This window comes from Harmonia axyridis, chromosome 5 (genome assembly GCF_914767665.1).
Source record: "Harmonia axyridis chromosome 5, icHarAxyr1.1, whole genome shotgun sequence".
Taxonomy (NCBI): Eukaryota; Metazoa; Arthropoda; class Insecta; order Coleoptera; family Coccinellidae; genus Harmonia; species Harmonia axyridis.
Genome location: NC_059505.1, coordinates 5,647,086 through 5,663,375, shown reverse-complemented (window position 1 = coordinate 5,663,375; position 16,290 = coordinate 5,647,086). Strand labels below are relative to the sequence as shown.

At 36.6% G+C, this 16,290-nt stretch overlaps 1 protein-coding gene across 4 annotated transcripts in view; it reads right to left on the bottom strand.

The window, feature by feature from the left end:
• Positions 1–16,290, bottom strand: part of LOC123679795 — a 116,567-nt gene that overhangs the window by 87,171 nt on the left and 13,106 nt on the right. The window contains exons 1-3 of one of the 4 annotated variants that reach the window (XM_045617283.1): positions 15,310–15,456; positions 11,295–11,374; positions 8,008–8,282 (exon numbers count right to left, since the gene is read on the bottom strand). In XM_045617283.1, the coding sequence (XP_045473239.1) occupies positions 8,008–8,014 (7 nt within the window). In that variant the 5' untranslated portion in view covers positions 8,015–8,282; positions 11,295–11,374; positions 15,310–15,456. Of the gene's footprint in view, positions 1–8,007; positions 8,283–11,294; positions 11,375–15,309; positions 15,457–16,290 lie in introns of those variants that run through there. The other 3 variants (XM_045617285.1, XM_045617282.1, XM_045617284.1) reach the window with 3 other exon arrangements.

Here is a 16,290-nt window from a genome sequence, read left to right as displayed (position 1 = left end):
AAATTTCTTTGCCTGAGCAAGACCCGGAGTGTTTCTCCAGAGAGTTTTTCTATTGTCACACTCCCATTGTTGGACCGCATTCTCATATTGGTCTTTTCCAAGCTTATAGATGGACTCAGGACCAATAGGTGTTAACCTTGATGCCCTTTTCTGCAAGTTCATCGACTTTTTTGTTTCCTTCAATACCACAAAGAACCGGTTCCCATATTAGAGTTACTTTTTTCCTTCTGCTCATTGCTTTATGGTATTACGGCACTCCCATGTCATTAAAGACCTCTGGCTATATGATTACAGGAATCTCAGCGTGGCCTGGCTGTCCGTAGAGATGTGAATACACGTGCAGTAATTACCTGGTGCAATACGAAGGACAATAATAATGATCAGTTGCAAAGTACGCTAAATTCAGTCATAAGAACAGCGGTTGGCGCCACATGGTATCTAACTAACCAACAAATCAGAGAAGAACTGAAAATTGAAACTATTGAAGAAACAGTCAATAAACAAAGAAAGAAGACAATAGAAAAGCTGAAAGAGCACGAGAATAAGGAATTAAAAAAGATAATACGAATCAAAATAAGAAATACAGATAAGAGGAATCGCCTCTCTCAAAGAACTAAATAGAAGAAAAAAGTGACATGAAGTAGGGAGGAAAGCCTTCCGATAAGTCAACAGCAGAAAATAGGAGAAATGAAATTAGAGGCGAAGGGAATGTGAATTCCGGACCTTAAACAAAAAGAAGATCTAGTTAGTTGTATAAATGAGCTTTGAAAGTTTCTGCCTCCAATAAAACAACTTCAATTAAGAAAACCTTTTAATAAGTGAAAAAGTTGCATCTTGATGCTGTGAATGTTCACAGCATCAAGATTGATGCAACTTTTTTTTTCCTGATTTCTGGCATTAATTATGTAATTAATGCCAGAAATCAGGAAAATTTGGTTAAGAAAATGCACTCAACGCAAAAATGATAAAAAATGCACTCATATTGTTTCTGCAGTAAACCGACGATATGCACGATGCGCAACCTTGACCCACCAGGTTTGCAACGCGTTCAATCATGACATAAATCGAACGCTCATCAACCTAATCACCTTGTCAACCCTCTCAACGAACAATTTTCCGTCCAATTGCCGATATCGAATGACCGTTTTACGCTACGCATGTTTCGAAAACTCTCACGCGAAGTCCTGCTGCGCTTTCATTACGCTTCACGGCCACAGAGGAGCTAAAAATGGAAAACGTTTACCCAACGAGCCATTCACCTGCTTTGGCTCTGCTGCACCGTTCGTGCAGGAAATTGTCGGCTTTTTCCTGCTGGGTTTGCTCGAGTGGGTCATCCGTGAATAACCCAATCGGGACCTCGATTGTTTCGAACATGTTACCAGCAAGGGGAGAGTGAAAGACTTGATGCGGTTGGAAAAACCGCCAAGGAATAAATTGGTAAGTAATTCACGTCGTTTTGGTTTGTCTGCAAAGGTTAGTAGGAACCATTATGCGCCCAACGATTTCGTTCGACAATGTTGTCTACAAAGGAAATCACCGATCAAGGAAACTATTGATCAACTCTGGAAAAGGTCGAGGTCGATCGTTACGATAATACAGTTCAATGGTGAAAGAGCCTTTGAAAAGGGGAACTGAGTGACCTCAGTAGTGTTTTTCGCTTCGCGCGCAATGCTTATAAAGAGTTTAACAATAAAAGGCTTCATTTGGAATAGCCTGCTATATTATGGATAGCTTTTACTTTTGAAGCTGTCCTCTTTTGGCAAGTAAGTGCTGTGAAGAATCGACACCCTGTGCGTCGCTTAAGAACAACTAAGAATATTGTTGCTGTAGTATTGTTGACGAAAATCCAGATTTGTGATTCCTCTTTACCCTTAACAATAAGGTATTCCACAAACGACATTACACCGTATTTTGCATGGATAATAATAAATGTTTATTTGATCTTAAAATTACCCTCAGGTGTTGATCACGTTCAGTGAAAACAAAAGAAAAATAGTACAAAAAATAAACAAAGTCAGAGAAAACTAAATAAAGTCACTAGAGATCTTCAAAATCCTTTTCACAAAGAAATTCACCAAGATTGTAATAACATTTCCTGATCAAAAACATTTTCAGTGTCTTTTTCTGAATTACAGCCTTTTTACTTTCGAAGTTTTGAGGTAATGTATTCCAAATTTTGAGTATTATGTAGTGAACATTTTTTTGAACATAAGTAAAACTAGTTTTTTTCAGCACATAGGTAATCCCTGCCTCTAGTGTTATATTCATGTCTAAGGAGAAAGTTGAAAACTACCCTCAAAAATTTCTTCTGAAGCAAAAATATTCTATTTGCATCCACTGAGTTTGCCCAGAAAATGATACCATATCTGAGTCTTGAATGTATGTACATAAGCATGGTATGCTGTTAGGGCAGCATCAACACCCACTGTGTTTTTTAAAATTCCTAGTGCATAGCAATACCTTGCTAGGTTTTTAGCAACATTTTCAATTTGTTGTTTCCAATTCAAGTCGTTATCGATGTAGATACCTAGGAAAGGCACTGAGTCCTCAGCTAAGATGGTTTCATCATTATAAGTTATATTGAGAGTTTGCTGGCTTTTTTCTCTAAACATAAGTATTTTTGTTTTCTTGATATTCATTACTAATTCATTATTTTGGCACCATTCATCCAGTTTCACCAGGTCTTCCCCCAATTTTGCTTGGCATTCATCTGCTGTGGTACCGCTGCAGATCACAGACACACCATCAGCATACATAACTGCATCACTGGACGTTTCCTGGATCAGACCATTGGTATATATTATATATAAAAGGGGGGCTAAAATAGAACTTTGAGGTACACCCACCTCCTAAGGTAGTTCATCTGATGTTAGTTGTTCACCATTTTTTGTCTTCTCAGTTGTTCTCTGTCTTATTCCGGTAAGGTAAGACGTAAAAAGTCTCAAGGCAACACCTCTTATGCCATATCTTTCCATTTTCTTCAGCAATATGTTATTATTTACTCTGTCAAAGGCCTTTGAGAGATCCAGACAGAGTGCTGCTTTAGAATGGTTTTTATTGATAGACTTTAAGACTGAGCCAAGTGCCTGGTATACAGCATTAATTGTTGATTTTTTTTACTTAGATCTTGAGGCTTTTAAACTTCAGTTATGGCAAGACCTCAAGTAGGTCGATCACCACCAACGTATCTTCGCTGGGTCCTTGAAATGTATCAAAATGATACGGATTTTCATCGAAACCACTTTTCATCTCGGAGGCTATGTTATTCAGCAGAATTGTCGCACTTAGGGCTTGGGAAATCCAGGAATGCTTTTTGAAAACCCTCTCCATCCTTGACTTGTCACTATTTGGTAGAATTTTCAGGCTACTGGTGTCATTGGACCTTACTTATCGAAAATTGAGGCTAGTGCAACTGTTACTCAGTAAGCGAGCTTTGATTGAAGATTTTTATGCCTGGGATTGGAAGATAATGATGTGAACGACGTTGTTTCTTGAAGGAGTGATCACAATCAGCCACCTTGATATTGTGATTTAGCCCCTTAAGATTCTTTCTTTTGGACCAAGTGTCTATTCCAATGCTCTACAATTGATTCAAGACCTTTAAGATGGAATTCGTGAAGTTATCGAGAATGTAGAATTGCATTTGTGCGAATTGGTAATGGAAAATTTCATGAGAAGAATCTGTTGCTGTAACCGTAGCCTTGGTGGCTATTTGGCTGGTAGCATTTTCTATTGTAAATGGCATACCTTTTTCTTCACATAGAGACATCCATTCTTTAAATTAAACTTTTTTTGTTGATATTAAAATGAAACCTCCTCTCCTTGGAAAAACCCTCTTATTACGGAAACCAATATTCTTCAGGTGCTCATGATGGGTGGAATAGAAGAATGTAAAGGAATTGGTGGAGAAAAATCCTCCTGGTTGAAGAACATCAGGGAAGGGACCGGAAAAGGGCAGTCAAATTTCTTAGAGAAGCTCAATATAGAGAGAGTTTTACTATGCTTATCGCCAATGTGAGGAAGCAATGTTAGTGCAAATGAAGATGAAGGAGAATCATGAATATCTTGAGTGATTTCTCATCATTAGGTACATTTACAATTACTAATATGTAATAATTGAGTTCAGTTTTAATTAATCAATGTGACTTTGTCTGAAACTCTTTTGAAAGAGTAGGACATTTGGTAATATTTGGTACTTTTGTGTAATGTGAAAGGCTTATAGAATTTTGAAAGATAGCACAATTGAATTTTGCTCTTATTTGGAGAATACGAATATGGTACTCACCAATAACTACTCATCAATAACTAAGAAAAATTTAAATCATGGTAAAAAAGTTCAATTAATTATTGACATGTGATTATGTGACTTTCTCTAGGACTCATTTAAAAGAGTAGGACATTTGGTGCTATTGAGTGTTAAAAATGAAAGGATTTTGAAAGGTAGCATAGTTCAATTTTGCACTGATTTGGAGAACTCACCAATTATTTGTGACAGCAGAAAGAAACTTCTATTTTTAGTATTATCGATTTCATTCTTGGAACTTGTTTTAATAGTACATTACCGAAATACAATACAAGTCACGTAAAATGTATTTTTCCAGTAATTACATTTCTCAAACGAAGAGCTATCAAGGAAACAGATAGACAAGGAAAAATGAAACCTAATCTGCAATCTAGCTTCTACCTCCTCCGCCATAGGCTTAAAAACACGAGATATAAACAGAATACACAAAAGGGGAAATAAGACTTTTATCTAATTTCTGGAGACACGAGACCTTTTCTGACGTGAGTAGATAAACCTGGAAATGAGCCAGGCATCCTCTTCGCAAAATACAGTTCATTGCTGTTGTTTATAGCAGGGCGTATAAATTTCGTTGTTACCGTGAAGTGTCCTAACATTATGCCTGGAATTTTATCTTCCGTGAAATGAAATTAGACACGAGAGAGGATAAAGAGATTAAGGTCACGAATAATTGCATTCCTTTCTGGCGATATTGTAGCCGGTTGAATATTGCATCTTTTCCCTTGATACTGCGTGATTTTCCTTCAGGAATATTTTATGAGGCTGATGGTGGAAGCGAGCATTCTAGCACACTTGGTTTTGACACAAGATGAATATTTTTCTTGTGAGCAAATGAGCCTTAGAATCTGAGGCACAAATTAATAACTGGTAGAATGAGCCATCATCTGTGTCAGACAATAGTTATTTGTTTTACTAGGCAGTAAAGTAGTAGATTGACTGATAGTTCAGCCGAGTGTAGCGAGGCTAGGAATTCAGCCAAGGCAGTCAATCTACTTTGCTGCCGAGTTGAACATACAATTTTTATTTCGATTGTTCATAATAATATATGTAGGATATTGTATTTGTGTATTATTACAATTTTTTTATTTTTCCTGTAGTGATTATGAAATATCTGAGAGTTTTTTCGAAAAATATCGGATATATTTACATTATGGACAGAGATAGCGACCCAGAAGTACTTACTCCTCCAGAAATAAGTGAGGTGGCAAAAATATTGATTGTCAGAAAATTACGAATGTTTTATTCGCATTGAAACTAATCATTTTGCTGCCTAGGCAGGAAAACTAATACTTTGCTGATTAATATGTATCTGCAAAATCAATATTTTCTGTCAATCGGAGAAAAATACCTTCAATTTGCTATTTGTCGCCCAATTTGAGATTGATATAGGTTACAATGACTTGTCCAAAGATGGAACCTTCGGAAACGCCTGGTTAGAAAGTGATTGTTATAATCACTTTCTAACCAGGCGATCCTGTGTGGTTGGTTGTTACCAAGGTTTCGGCGAGCATTCTCCTGCCGTCTTCAGGATGTTGGTCCTGAGAAGGACCTAGTATTTGGTTCTGAGAAGAACCGTTTGCCATCTTGGTCTGTCTCGACTTGTACGCACCATACTCGGATTTGAACTCGTCTCGGTTGCAGTCCGTTCACTCTCACCATAAGTCTACAGAAGTGGTCTAGTGATGAGAGTGAACGAAAAGTAACCGAGACTAACAAGTGCTTGCAAGTCCAGACAGACCAAGTTTAGCAAACGGTTCTTCTCAGACCCAAACAATCAGTCCTTCTCAGGATCAACACCCTGAAGACGGCAGGCGAATGTTTACCGAAATGTCGGTAACAACCAACCCCACAGATCATGGGAAAGCCCAATAATAGATCTAATAGATATTCCATCATCAATATCAAGACAACATTCATGTATAAAGACAGTCAAAAGACTGCCAGTGGCAAGGTACATGATAAGGAGGACGAAGCAGATTGCAAGGAAGCAGGCATCTTGCAACGCATATTTCGAATACTTCCATCAGTCTCATCAGCTATGGACTGTTATTTTGGGGTAGAAGATCTTTATGAAACAAAAGAATGCTATATGTATCATCTGTGGTCTGAATAGTACGTAAAGTTGCAGAGGTTATTTCCAGCTGGAGGGTATTCTGACGCTCACTTCCCTGTACATACTTGCTTGTATCCTGTACATCCATGAAAACAAGGATAATTTATCCAAAAACAGTGAATATCACAAGTATGAAACAAGAAATGCAGGAATGTTCACAGCACCGTACCACAGAATAAATGCTGCTCAACTGAGTATCAACCATGAGGCTATCCAAGTATACAATAAGATCCCAGAACGATTAAAAATCATGGACGAAAGGAAAATGAAATACGAGATCAAAAAGATACTTGCTCAAAAGGCCTACTACTCAATGGAGGAATACTGGAGTAATCAGTTTTGGTAGTTCATCTCAGGAAATGTTGAAAATGTTTGTAATTCTGTAGATTTCATTGTGCAACGATTTTGCACGCTTCATTCCATGTTACGCTACTGGAATTTTTGAAGACGCGGTAATTTGTCAATTAATCGTATCATATCGTGTACCATCGGTCGGAACGCAGATGCGCGGATCTAGAGTGAATCTTCTGAAAGATTTTCAATGATTATTGAGACTTCAGCAAGAATACGTACCTAAGATTTAGATTTCAGTCATTATTAATTTAATTTGAGACTCGGAATCTGATTCATCGGCGAGAATTGTGTCGGGATTCTCGGTAAGTGTTAACATGAATATTAGTATTCAACAAGTAATAATCTCACCAGAACGAATCAATTTAATTTGAAACAATAGTTTTTTTTAGAGTAATCCATCTTGTCGAAACGTATTTCAGGTTTGGTAGAATTCTTTTTGTGTCAAATAATGTCAGCAAAACTCCTTCTCAGGTTTATTTGATAATAAATGTAATGATTTCTTTGTAATTTCTTGGTTAGAAATCCGAGAAGGAGTTGTAAATTCAGTTAACATATTCTGATATCGTTGTTCATTTTCTCAAAGCACCTCCCGTGAGATTGGAACAAAGAAAACCTCCCGTGGAATTGGAACAACAGAAACCTTCCTTGAGATACAAAATTTGGGATAGTACGTATCTTAGATCACTTTCGTTCCTGAATCTGAAAGAATACCTGCGAAATACCTGGCATTATCACATCAACTTCGTTGAATGGGGATTGGAGTACTATAGCTTCCTGGTAAGAATTGGTGTTCAGAAGGCTAAAGATAATTTACAGAAGAGGTTTCATCCTAGTAGCAGAGTAACTCATTTAAAATCGTTTTAAGTTAAGTTTCTATTTTATTATTTGTTTAGAGTGAAAAGGATCGATCATTTTATATTTTAATTTTATTAAATTTGTATAAACCTGGGTAGGAGTTTTGTTGCCAAATAAGCCAAACCACCCCTAGAAATTAGTCTTTAGAGTCTCATGGGCAATTGTAACGTTACAATTGTTTGTTTTATATATTTGACTAATTTTGTATTTCTGGCACCCCATGTATTTTTTGATGGGTCGAAGTTGTTCACAGTATCTGTATTTATAGTGTGAATAAATATTCTTATTTCTATTATTCTTATAATCTGATATTCCGCCTCTATTTCTAACATGGTTGAAATTGAAAATAAATTGTGATCTTAAAAAAAAAATAATAACTCACCTGTCATGTTCCCTCGCTTCCTCTCCTAACCACTATCAGATGAACATCCTCGCTGCAATCACAGGCATAATGTTCCTTGATAAATCGGCCCTTTCTCGGCGAACTTCTAGTACATCCAGGGTTCGATCCCAAGGGATGGCTCAATTAGCTGGCTATTACCACGAGATATCCTTGTTGCGCATCCTTTATTCATACGAATTTAGTCGTTGGACGAACGCTCCCAGAGTGATATTGCTTTAATGTGTAATCTCGAAGCTTCAGCTATCTCCTATCTGCTGCCGGTATTAAAAAACTGTCAGTTCAACTGTTACTTTGAATTGTGATGAGTGCCTCGGGAAATTGAGTTTGTGTAATTTTGTCTGTTGAAGGCTTTCATTATCTTCCCTTCGTTTCGTTCACTTGAATAGTTAATTTTATTCTGAGCGTTAGGGATTTTTGCAATATCCCGAAACTCGAGCAATAAGACATTTCCACGAGTAGCCACTTCTCTCGAATTAATTTAAATTTTTACGGTTTTATGTATATCAAATGCTGTAAGTTGATTTTCTTCGATTGAAGAATATATTGTATTGTTTTTATTTTTCGAGGCAAAAGTTTCGTAAGATCTGAGAAGATTATACACTGCGCAAAAGAATTAACGCACATTATGGAAATCTCAAATTAATTCTACAACTGAAGGTGTTCTCAATGATAATTATGTTTATCAGAATTATGCATGCATATGTTATCCACTTTCAACGTTTTTCTTCAATACAGATGTTTTTTCCCAGCAGGAATAAAAAAAGATGAGATTACCAGATTTTAAATGTATTGGCTCCATTCTGAAATCAGTTGTTCTCGATCAATTCTAGTGATCAATAGCCTCTTCCCAATGGATATTCTCTCTCGCAAAATCCAAACGCGCCCTTCGATGGGCTGAGGTAAGAGCTGGGCCTCTTGCCGCGACACGAGGCCTTAAATCATATTCTCTGAGGCGATTTCTTATTGTCTGAGTGCTAATTTGCACCCCATGAGTTTGCTCAAGCTGATTTTGAAGGAGGCGAGCGGTTGCAAACCGTTGTCTCAACGAAGAAACTCTCAATTAACGTTCTTGAATGGCAGTTGTTACCCGTGGTCTACCCTGTCCTGGTCTTCTGACATTCATACCTGTCTCCCTGAATCGCTGCAACATTCTGGACACACTTGTATGGGAAACTCCAAACCTTTCTGCAATTCTTGTGTATGTCCACCCTTCTTCTCGCAAAACTACCGCTTGGGCACATTCCTCTTGGGTCAAATTGCGTGTTTCGCGTTGCATAGCGATCGAGTGTAGAAAATCAAACGAAAGAAAAACTATTGATCACTAGAATTGATCGAGAACAAATGATTTCAGAATGGAGCCAATACATTCAAAATCTGATAATCTCATCTTTTTTTATTCCTGCTGGGAAAAAACATCTGTATCGAAGAAAAACGTTGAAAGTGGATAACATATGCATGCATAATTCTGATAAAAATAATTATCATTGAGAACACCTTCAGTTGTAGAATAAATTTGAGATTTCCATAATGTGCATTAATTCTTTTGCGCAGTGTATTTTGTGCAATTATGGCTGAAAGCAAAATCACTTCAATTGATATATTCGAAAAGATTGAATCATTGCCTAGGTTTTCATCTTTCGATGAAATATTGAATATTCTATAAATTTTTCAATATATCAATAGACCAAAAATTTAGTCATTGGTCGTGGAACTGTGCTTCTTGGAACCAGCCTTATACAAATGGTTCCAAACCGTTTTGTTGTGCAATTTTTAGCTCTAGGGCAATCGAAACAATGCTAACATGACCGTCGGACCACAATTTCTATCTGTGAATCACTGCTGAATCGCAAAAGAATCGACCCATTCTGAAGGTGATGAAAAGTGCATCACTTACGACAACGTCAAGCGAAAACGGTCGTGGACAAAACGCGGTGAGCCGGTGGAAACGGTGGCCAAGCTAGGATTGACGGCCAGGAAGGTTTAGCTGTGTGTTTGGTGGGATTGGCAGGGAATTATCTACTATGAGCTGCTCCCCTAAGGCACAACTGTTAACTCGGAACTGTACTGTCAACAATTGGACCGTCTGAAGGAAGCAATCGCCCAGAAGCGGTCAGCTTTTGCCAATAAGAGAGGAATTGTTTTCTATCAGGACAACTCCAGGCCACACATTTCGATAGTGGAGTCACTATCGATATGAGCTTGACTTGGAATCAATTCAAGGTCAAGTCAAGTAGTAATTTTAAATGGTCAAGTATTTATTCATTAAGTACTTGACTCAACATTGAAAGACTACTACTTGACTTGAACTTGAGTTGATTTAAAGTCAAGCTGAAGCCAAGTAGCTTGAATATTAAATCGAGTAGCTTGAATATCAAGTCGAACCGTGAATCTCTAAGCAGAATTGTAATGCTGTTAAAAAATTCGCTTCAACAGAGAATTATGAGAATCGATTGTCTCAAATTTTGGCCAATAGGGAGGAAGGCTTATATGAGAGAGGCATAATGATATTACCTTCAAAATGGCAACAAGTTATCGAACAATCTTCGACATAAATCGGATCATTCCTACTATGGGAATTAAAGCCTTGATCTAGGAACATTCGAAGAAAGCTACCATAATTGTAGTAAGTAGAAAAAATGACTTGATAACGGATGAAAAGGCTTGAATTTATAAATGAAATATTTAATATTACAACAAGAATATTTTTTACACTTTCCATGGACTCGAACCGGCAAAAAATGCGGCTCCAACTTTAAGAACGTAGAGTCCAGTCTGAAGCTTAAATGACGCTACATGTTGTTGTTTAAAAAATGGATAAAAACGAATTTTGTGGTTCCCTGTCGAAAAGAACCATGTTCAAATCGAACGAAGTGAGCTACCAACTGCGAACAAATGAGTGATTACTGTCTGGGCCCGGAACTTGTTGAGCGAAGGGTTAACTAACGCCAAATGAAAGTTGATAGTATTCGCTACCAAAAGTAAAACATATTGAGTATTTGGTTAAACTATTGAAACAAAATTGGAAAATATATGAACATATCAACATCCTAAACCAGTAGCCAATTGTGGAACAAACTCAATTTCATTCCTCTCACTCATCACAATTTCGATGAATACGATTATATTTTGCACACACAAGCAAAATCGATAAATTAATTCCGCTAACAGGAACCAGACAAACAATTTTTATAATAGCAGTTATTGCAAGTCATAACGACTGCACGAATGTAACAATAATGAACAGCCATTATAAGCAATATCATTACTTTTCCAACTCGACACGTCCTTCGCGCTTTTCATCCATCACGCTCTAATCTACGCCTAGTCGATCCCATTGTCCATTATCCTGAAAACAAAAACAACCAATGATTAAATCGATATGGGCATATTCGCGTTTTCATTTAGTCGAATCGATACATGTCTCTTGTGTCATATTTTATGGCGTGGAATCTATTCGTATATAACGTGGAGAACAAATGGAACACATTTGGGGCTGATGTTAACGGATGCCGTCAGTTTATGGGTTGTTAACGGTTTTTATCTTGGCGTTATGTGGTTTCTAGAGGATTATAGTTTGGAGAAAAGTTGGAGAATGCGTACAATGTGCGAGATCCATAAAGTATATTGCAAAATAATGAGCATCCTCATCTGTCTGATTTCTTGAAGTAGTATCAAAATTGTCTATCATTTTCGAGCAGATCCAGATAGGACTAATCACTTATAACGAATACACAAAATGAAAATTCAATAGTACTTTCACGAGAATAATGAATTCGGCAGTCAAGCCTGGTATAATTTTTATTACTATTTCACTGAATCGGGATCGTAACAATACACAAAATAAAAATTCAATAGCACTTTCACGAGAATAATGAATTCGGCAGTAAAGCCTGGTTTATAATTTTTATTATTATCTCACTGAATCGGTATTACGGTGCTGTTAGCCTGCCGGGAACTGCGACCAAAGTGATATTTTTTTCTTAACCCTACCTATTCATACAAACCCAGGAGGCCATCGATGCTGTTAACGAAACCGACGACATCCTTAGGAGCCTTGGCTATTACTTCGTGAGTATCCAGAACTGACTTTCCCATGTGAGTGGTTTTTAGGCCAGTCAGCCCCGGACATTTGCACACTATGTGTTCGGCCTTTTCTACCTCCATTCCACAGAGTCTGCAGATCTCATCATCTGACTTAGCCATGAGGTACAAAAGGCATTTGCACCGACGGTGTCCTGTTGGTAGTCCCACCAATTCCCAAAGCTCAGCACGTGGTAGCTTCTGGACATTTCTGGTATAGGTCGGTGAAAGCACCACAAATTTCTTCGGCTGAGCAAGACCCGGAGTATTCCTCCAGAAGGTTGTCCTATTGTCCCTCTCCCATTAGACCTCTATCTTGTATTGGCATTTTCCAAGCCCACAGAAGGGTTCAGGCCAACAGGTGTCAACCTTGATGCTCTTTTTACAAGTTCATCGGTTTTTTCAATTCCTTCAATACCACAATGACCCGGTATCCATAATAGAGTTATTATATTGCCTCGGGCCAGTTGCTTTATGGTATTACGACACTCCAATGTCAATAGATAACCCTGGCTATATGATTCCAGGGACCTTTGTGTGGCATGGCTGTCCGTTGTGATGAAAGTACGCACCGCTTTGAGGTTTCTTCGGAGACACTCTTGGATGCAAGTATAGAGCTAGAGTGACATAGAGATCCTTGTTTTAGACCTTTATACCCCAATACCTGGGTCTTTTTCTGATTTTGATCTATCGTTCAGCCTGGTTAACATTGGTATAATTAGTAGTAGAGTTCAGTTGTAGAGTGCTTATTATTTCGCTACTAGAAAAATGTGAACAGGTTGTGCTTGTTACAATAGAGTACTGAAGATAGTGTAGGGTAGAGTAAAATGCATTGCACGTGTAGAAAAATACACTCGAGTACCCCCCTTCCACAATCCTACTCTACTCTACTGGTTTCTTTGTTGACTATACCAAACACAAGTTAGCAGGGGATAGTGTATCTTTCTAGCTGCTTAAAGTTACTCAGTTAATCAGAATAGTGGGGTATTTCGGAAGAAAAAGGATGATAATGAACTTATATTTATGATTGCAATTTTTATGGATCGCCGATAACTGAAAATCATAGCAGTTAATTATTGTTCGAATACTACAAAATTATCCAAATGAACAACATTTAATCCAACGAATGAGTTTATAATTAAAAAAGCTTTGAACCTGAAATGGCATCGAGATTAATGAATAAAGAATTTTTAAGCAGAAACGGCACTACTTATAACCGACGTATTATTTCTTCAGATCGAATTGGCAAAACCTTCTGAATGAAAAAGAAGAAGCTTTCTTTTTCGAAAAAGATTGAACTGACAATGACAAAATATTTCTCCATTTAATACTTAAGAGATTACTTCGATTCCTGTGTACCTACTGTTCCTGCCTCATGTCTTTTCTAATGACTCTTTACGATGTTAGACTCCTTTGTTATAGAACTTCCACCGCCTAATATCTAGTATCTTCTTTGAATCGCTTAGTGCAAGAAGGAAGATGTATATTTTGTATGCAACTCAGAATAAGTAATGTCATACTTAACAAACAAGAGATTGGCAGTGAAATGAAAGATTCAGGATAAGAATGAATCATTATTTAAGAGTTTTGTTGGATTCATAGATAATTTTTTTTAGATACTTTTTTTTGGTGCATTAGAACAAATTATACTAAACAGTGTGATAAGTAGTGAGTACAGAGTACTCTCTATGAGGGATAACAAAAAAGTAGATTCAAACGGAAAATTGAGAGAATTCCTGACCCAAAGACTCTATGATTGTCGGTGAGCAACAATAGGAAGAAAAGACTCAAAGTTATTCAGTTCAAGCAAAAGGAATCAGAAAAATAAGGTAAGTTATCGATCAGAACAGTAACAAAGCAGTAACGAATGCAAAATTAAAAGTCCGTGGAAAAGAGAGTTTGGAGAAGCAATATTCGGGTCACATAAAAAAAATAATAATTTAGGAAGGAAATATTTATATTAACATAAGCGAAAAGATCGTTACAAGGTAGATTTCATCGATTTTTTTGAAATGGCTCTAATTTTTAAAATATATAAATTACATTTGTTTGATAACTAACAATAACAATAACAATAGTCTGTTAAACTAGTAGAAACTGTGTGTACCATAAGACTTAATAAATTTATTTCAACACTTTTGTTTGGCTATCTACAGGGTGAGTCTTTGACATATATTTGAACCAAAGATTCCTGAGGTCATAGAAAACACTTATTTCCTTCACCATTTTTTCCGATTCGGCTCGGTTGAAAAGATACAGGCTGTTGAAAATATATAAAAAATTTAATTTTTAGTTATATCTCGCAAGTGTAATGGAATCGAAGGATATTATTTTGGGAATGAAGTTTTCTATTGATGATATGAATATTTTCCGAACATAAAATTCCATCAAAGTCCGGTCAACTCCAGAATGCCCGCTATACTGAGTGAGGAGTAAAAATCGAATCGGAAAAAAGGAAAGGAAAAAGTGTTTTTTTTGGCCTTATGAAATCTTCGGTTGAAATATATGTACAAGTCAAAGGCTCACCCAGTATATTTATCTAGGTATACACAATAATCTCTTCCACTGAAGGTATTTTACGCGGACGAAGTTGCTGGCGAAATTAGTAAATTGATAAATCGATGTCTGGAATTGGAACTGCACCTTGTATTGGCACAAATTGGTTATTGAACATCCCATCAAGAACTCTGAGCGCCTAGGATTCGCCTAACTTCGATATTGTGTCTGAAGACAATTTCCGGAACTCCCTGGCGCATTTGGGTAACATGAATAGAAACCCTATTTGCAATTAAAGTCTAATATTCTAGGAGGATTTGGTGAATTACACAACCGCATACTAAGGGGCATGGTTTGTGGAAACAGACTTGATTATAATTTTTTATCGTTGAATCTCATTTCCTCTTTCGGGAGCTTACATTTGGAACCACTATAAAACTTTCTAGTTGGGGATGATACAGAAGAATAGTAAACTAACGAAAAAAAAAACAGTAATGTTATATGCTTATGTTTAGTCTATTGAACAAATGGTTAATCCAACAACAAAAGTGTTATAGGTGGATAGCTGTTTTTGGTTATTTAGAAAACAAAATATTATATGTGTAAATTTCCGTTGGTTCAAACCCCAAAAATTAAAGATATTTTAAACCGAGGAAATCTCAAGCGAATTGTTTCGAATTGTTCATGTTGTTAGAAGTTTCTTACCTTTTCAGATCCTTCCTTGCCCTTCTCTATTCTATAAAGTTCGAGATATGTTCAATACGTATTTTTGAAATGTTTAACAATTTATCTTCCTGTCCACTGATCAAAACACCTAACTTATTGATGTTTGTAGCGAGAGGAACAATCCATCTGATATCACTTCTGAAGATATAAATAATTATTAAATCTTCACGACAATCAAACATTAAAATAAGGAAAACCTTTTTATCGGAAAGTTCCTACAAACTCTATTACAGATCAATTAAAATGATCACATCAATTTGTCAGAAATGAAAGAACGACGTGAATACTTGTCATGCAATTATCAACATAGAATTCTGTGCGTTTCGGATACGCACAGAACGTAGAATCATCCAATATTCACGTTAAAGAAAATTCTGTAGAAATCGTTTATCTGCTCATCAAGTTGCATTTGGAAGAATTCATTTCATTTTTCATTCGATAGTCTAGCAAAGTCACATCTCAGGTGTTTGTTCACGGTATTCAGTTGAAAAATATTGTGATCTGAGTAGTCTGTGTTTGTGTTTCAAGCCAATTTCGCTAAAAATACAAGTGACAAGTATTATTGCGCTAAATTGAAGAGGATTTTTGAACCAAAATGTAAGTTTTATTGATTCTTTTCATATAAGGTGTGTGATAATTTGTTTATATCATACTATTAGGATACTTTCCACTCATATCCTTTACCTACCGAAGTAAATTGAAAACGGCTATGGAGTTTGCTGAATAGTATCTACTGAATTTTGGTCATTCCTCACATTAGATACTGTAATGGATCGTATATACTAGCTGGGTTTAATTTTTGGTGATTTTAAATGATTCGATTCAATAACTGATAAAATGATGCTATCTTTTTGAATTTCTTGCCGACTCTTAATTTCAGGTGAATTCAATTCAAATATAAATATATTCAATTCAAGTATATACGATCCATAACAGTACCTAAACATTCTGCTGTGATTT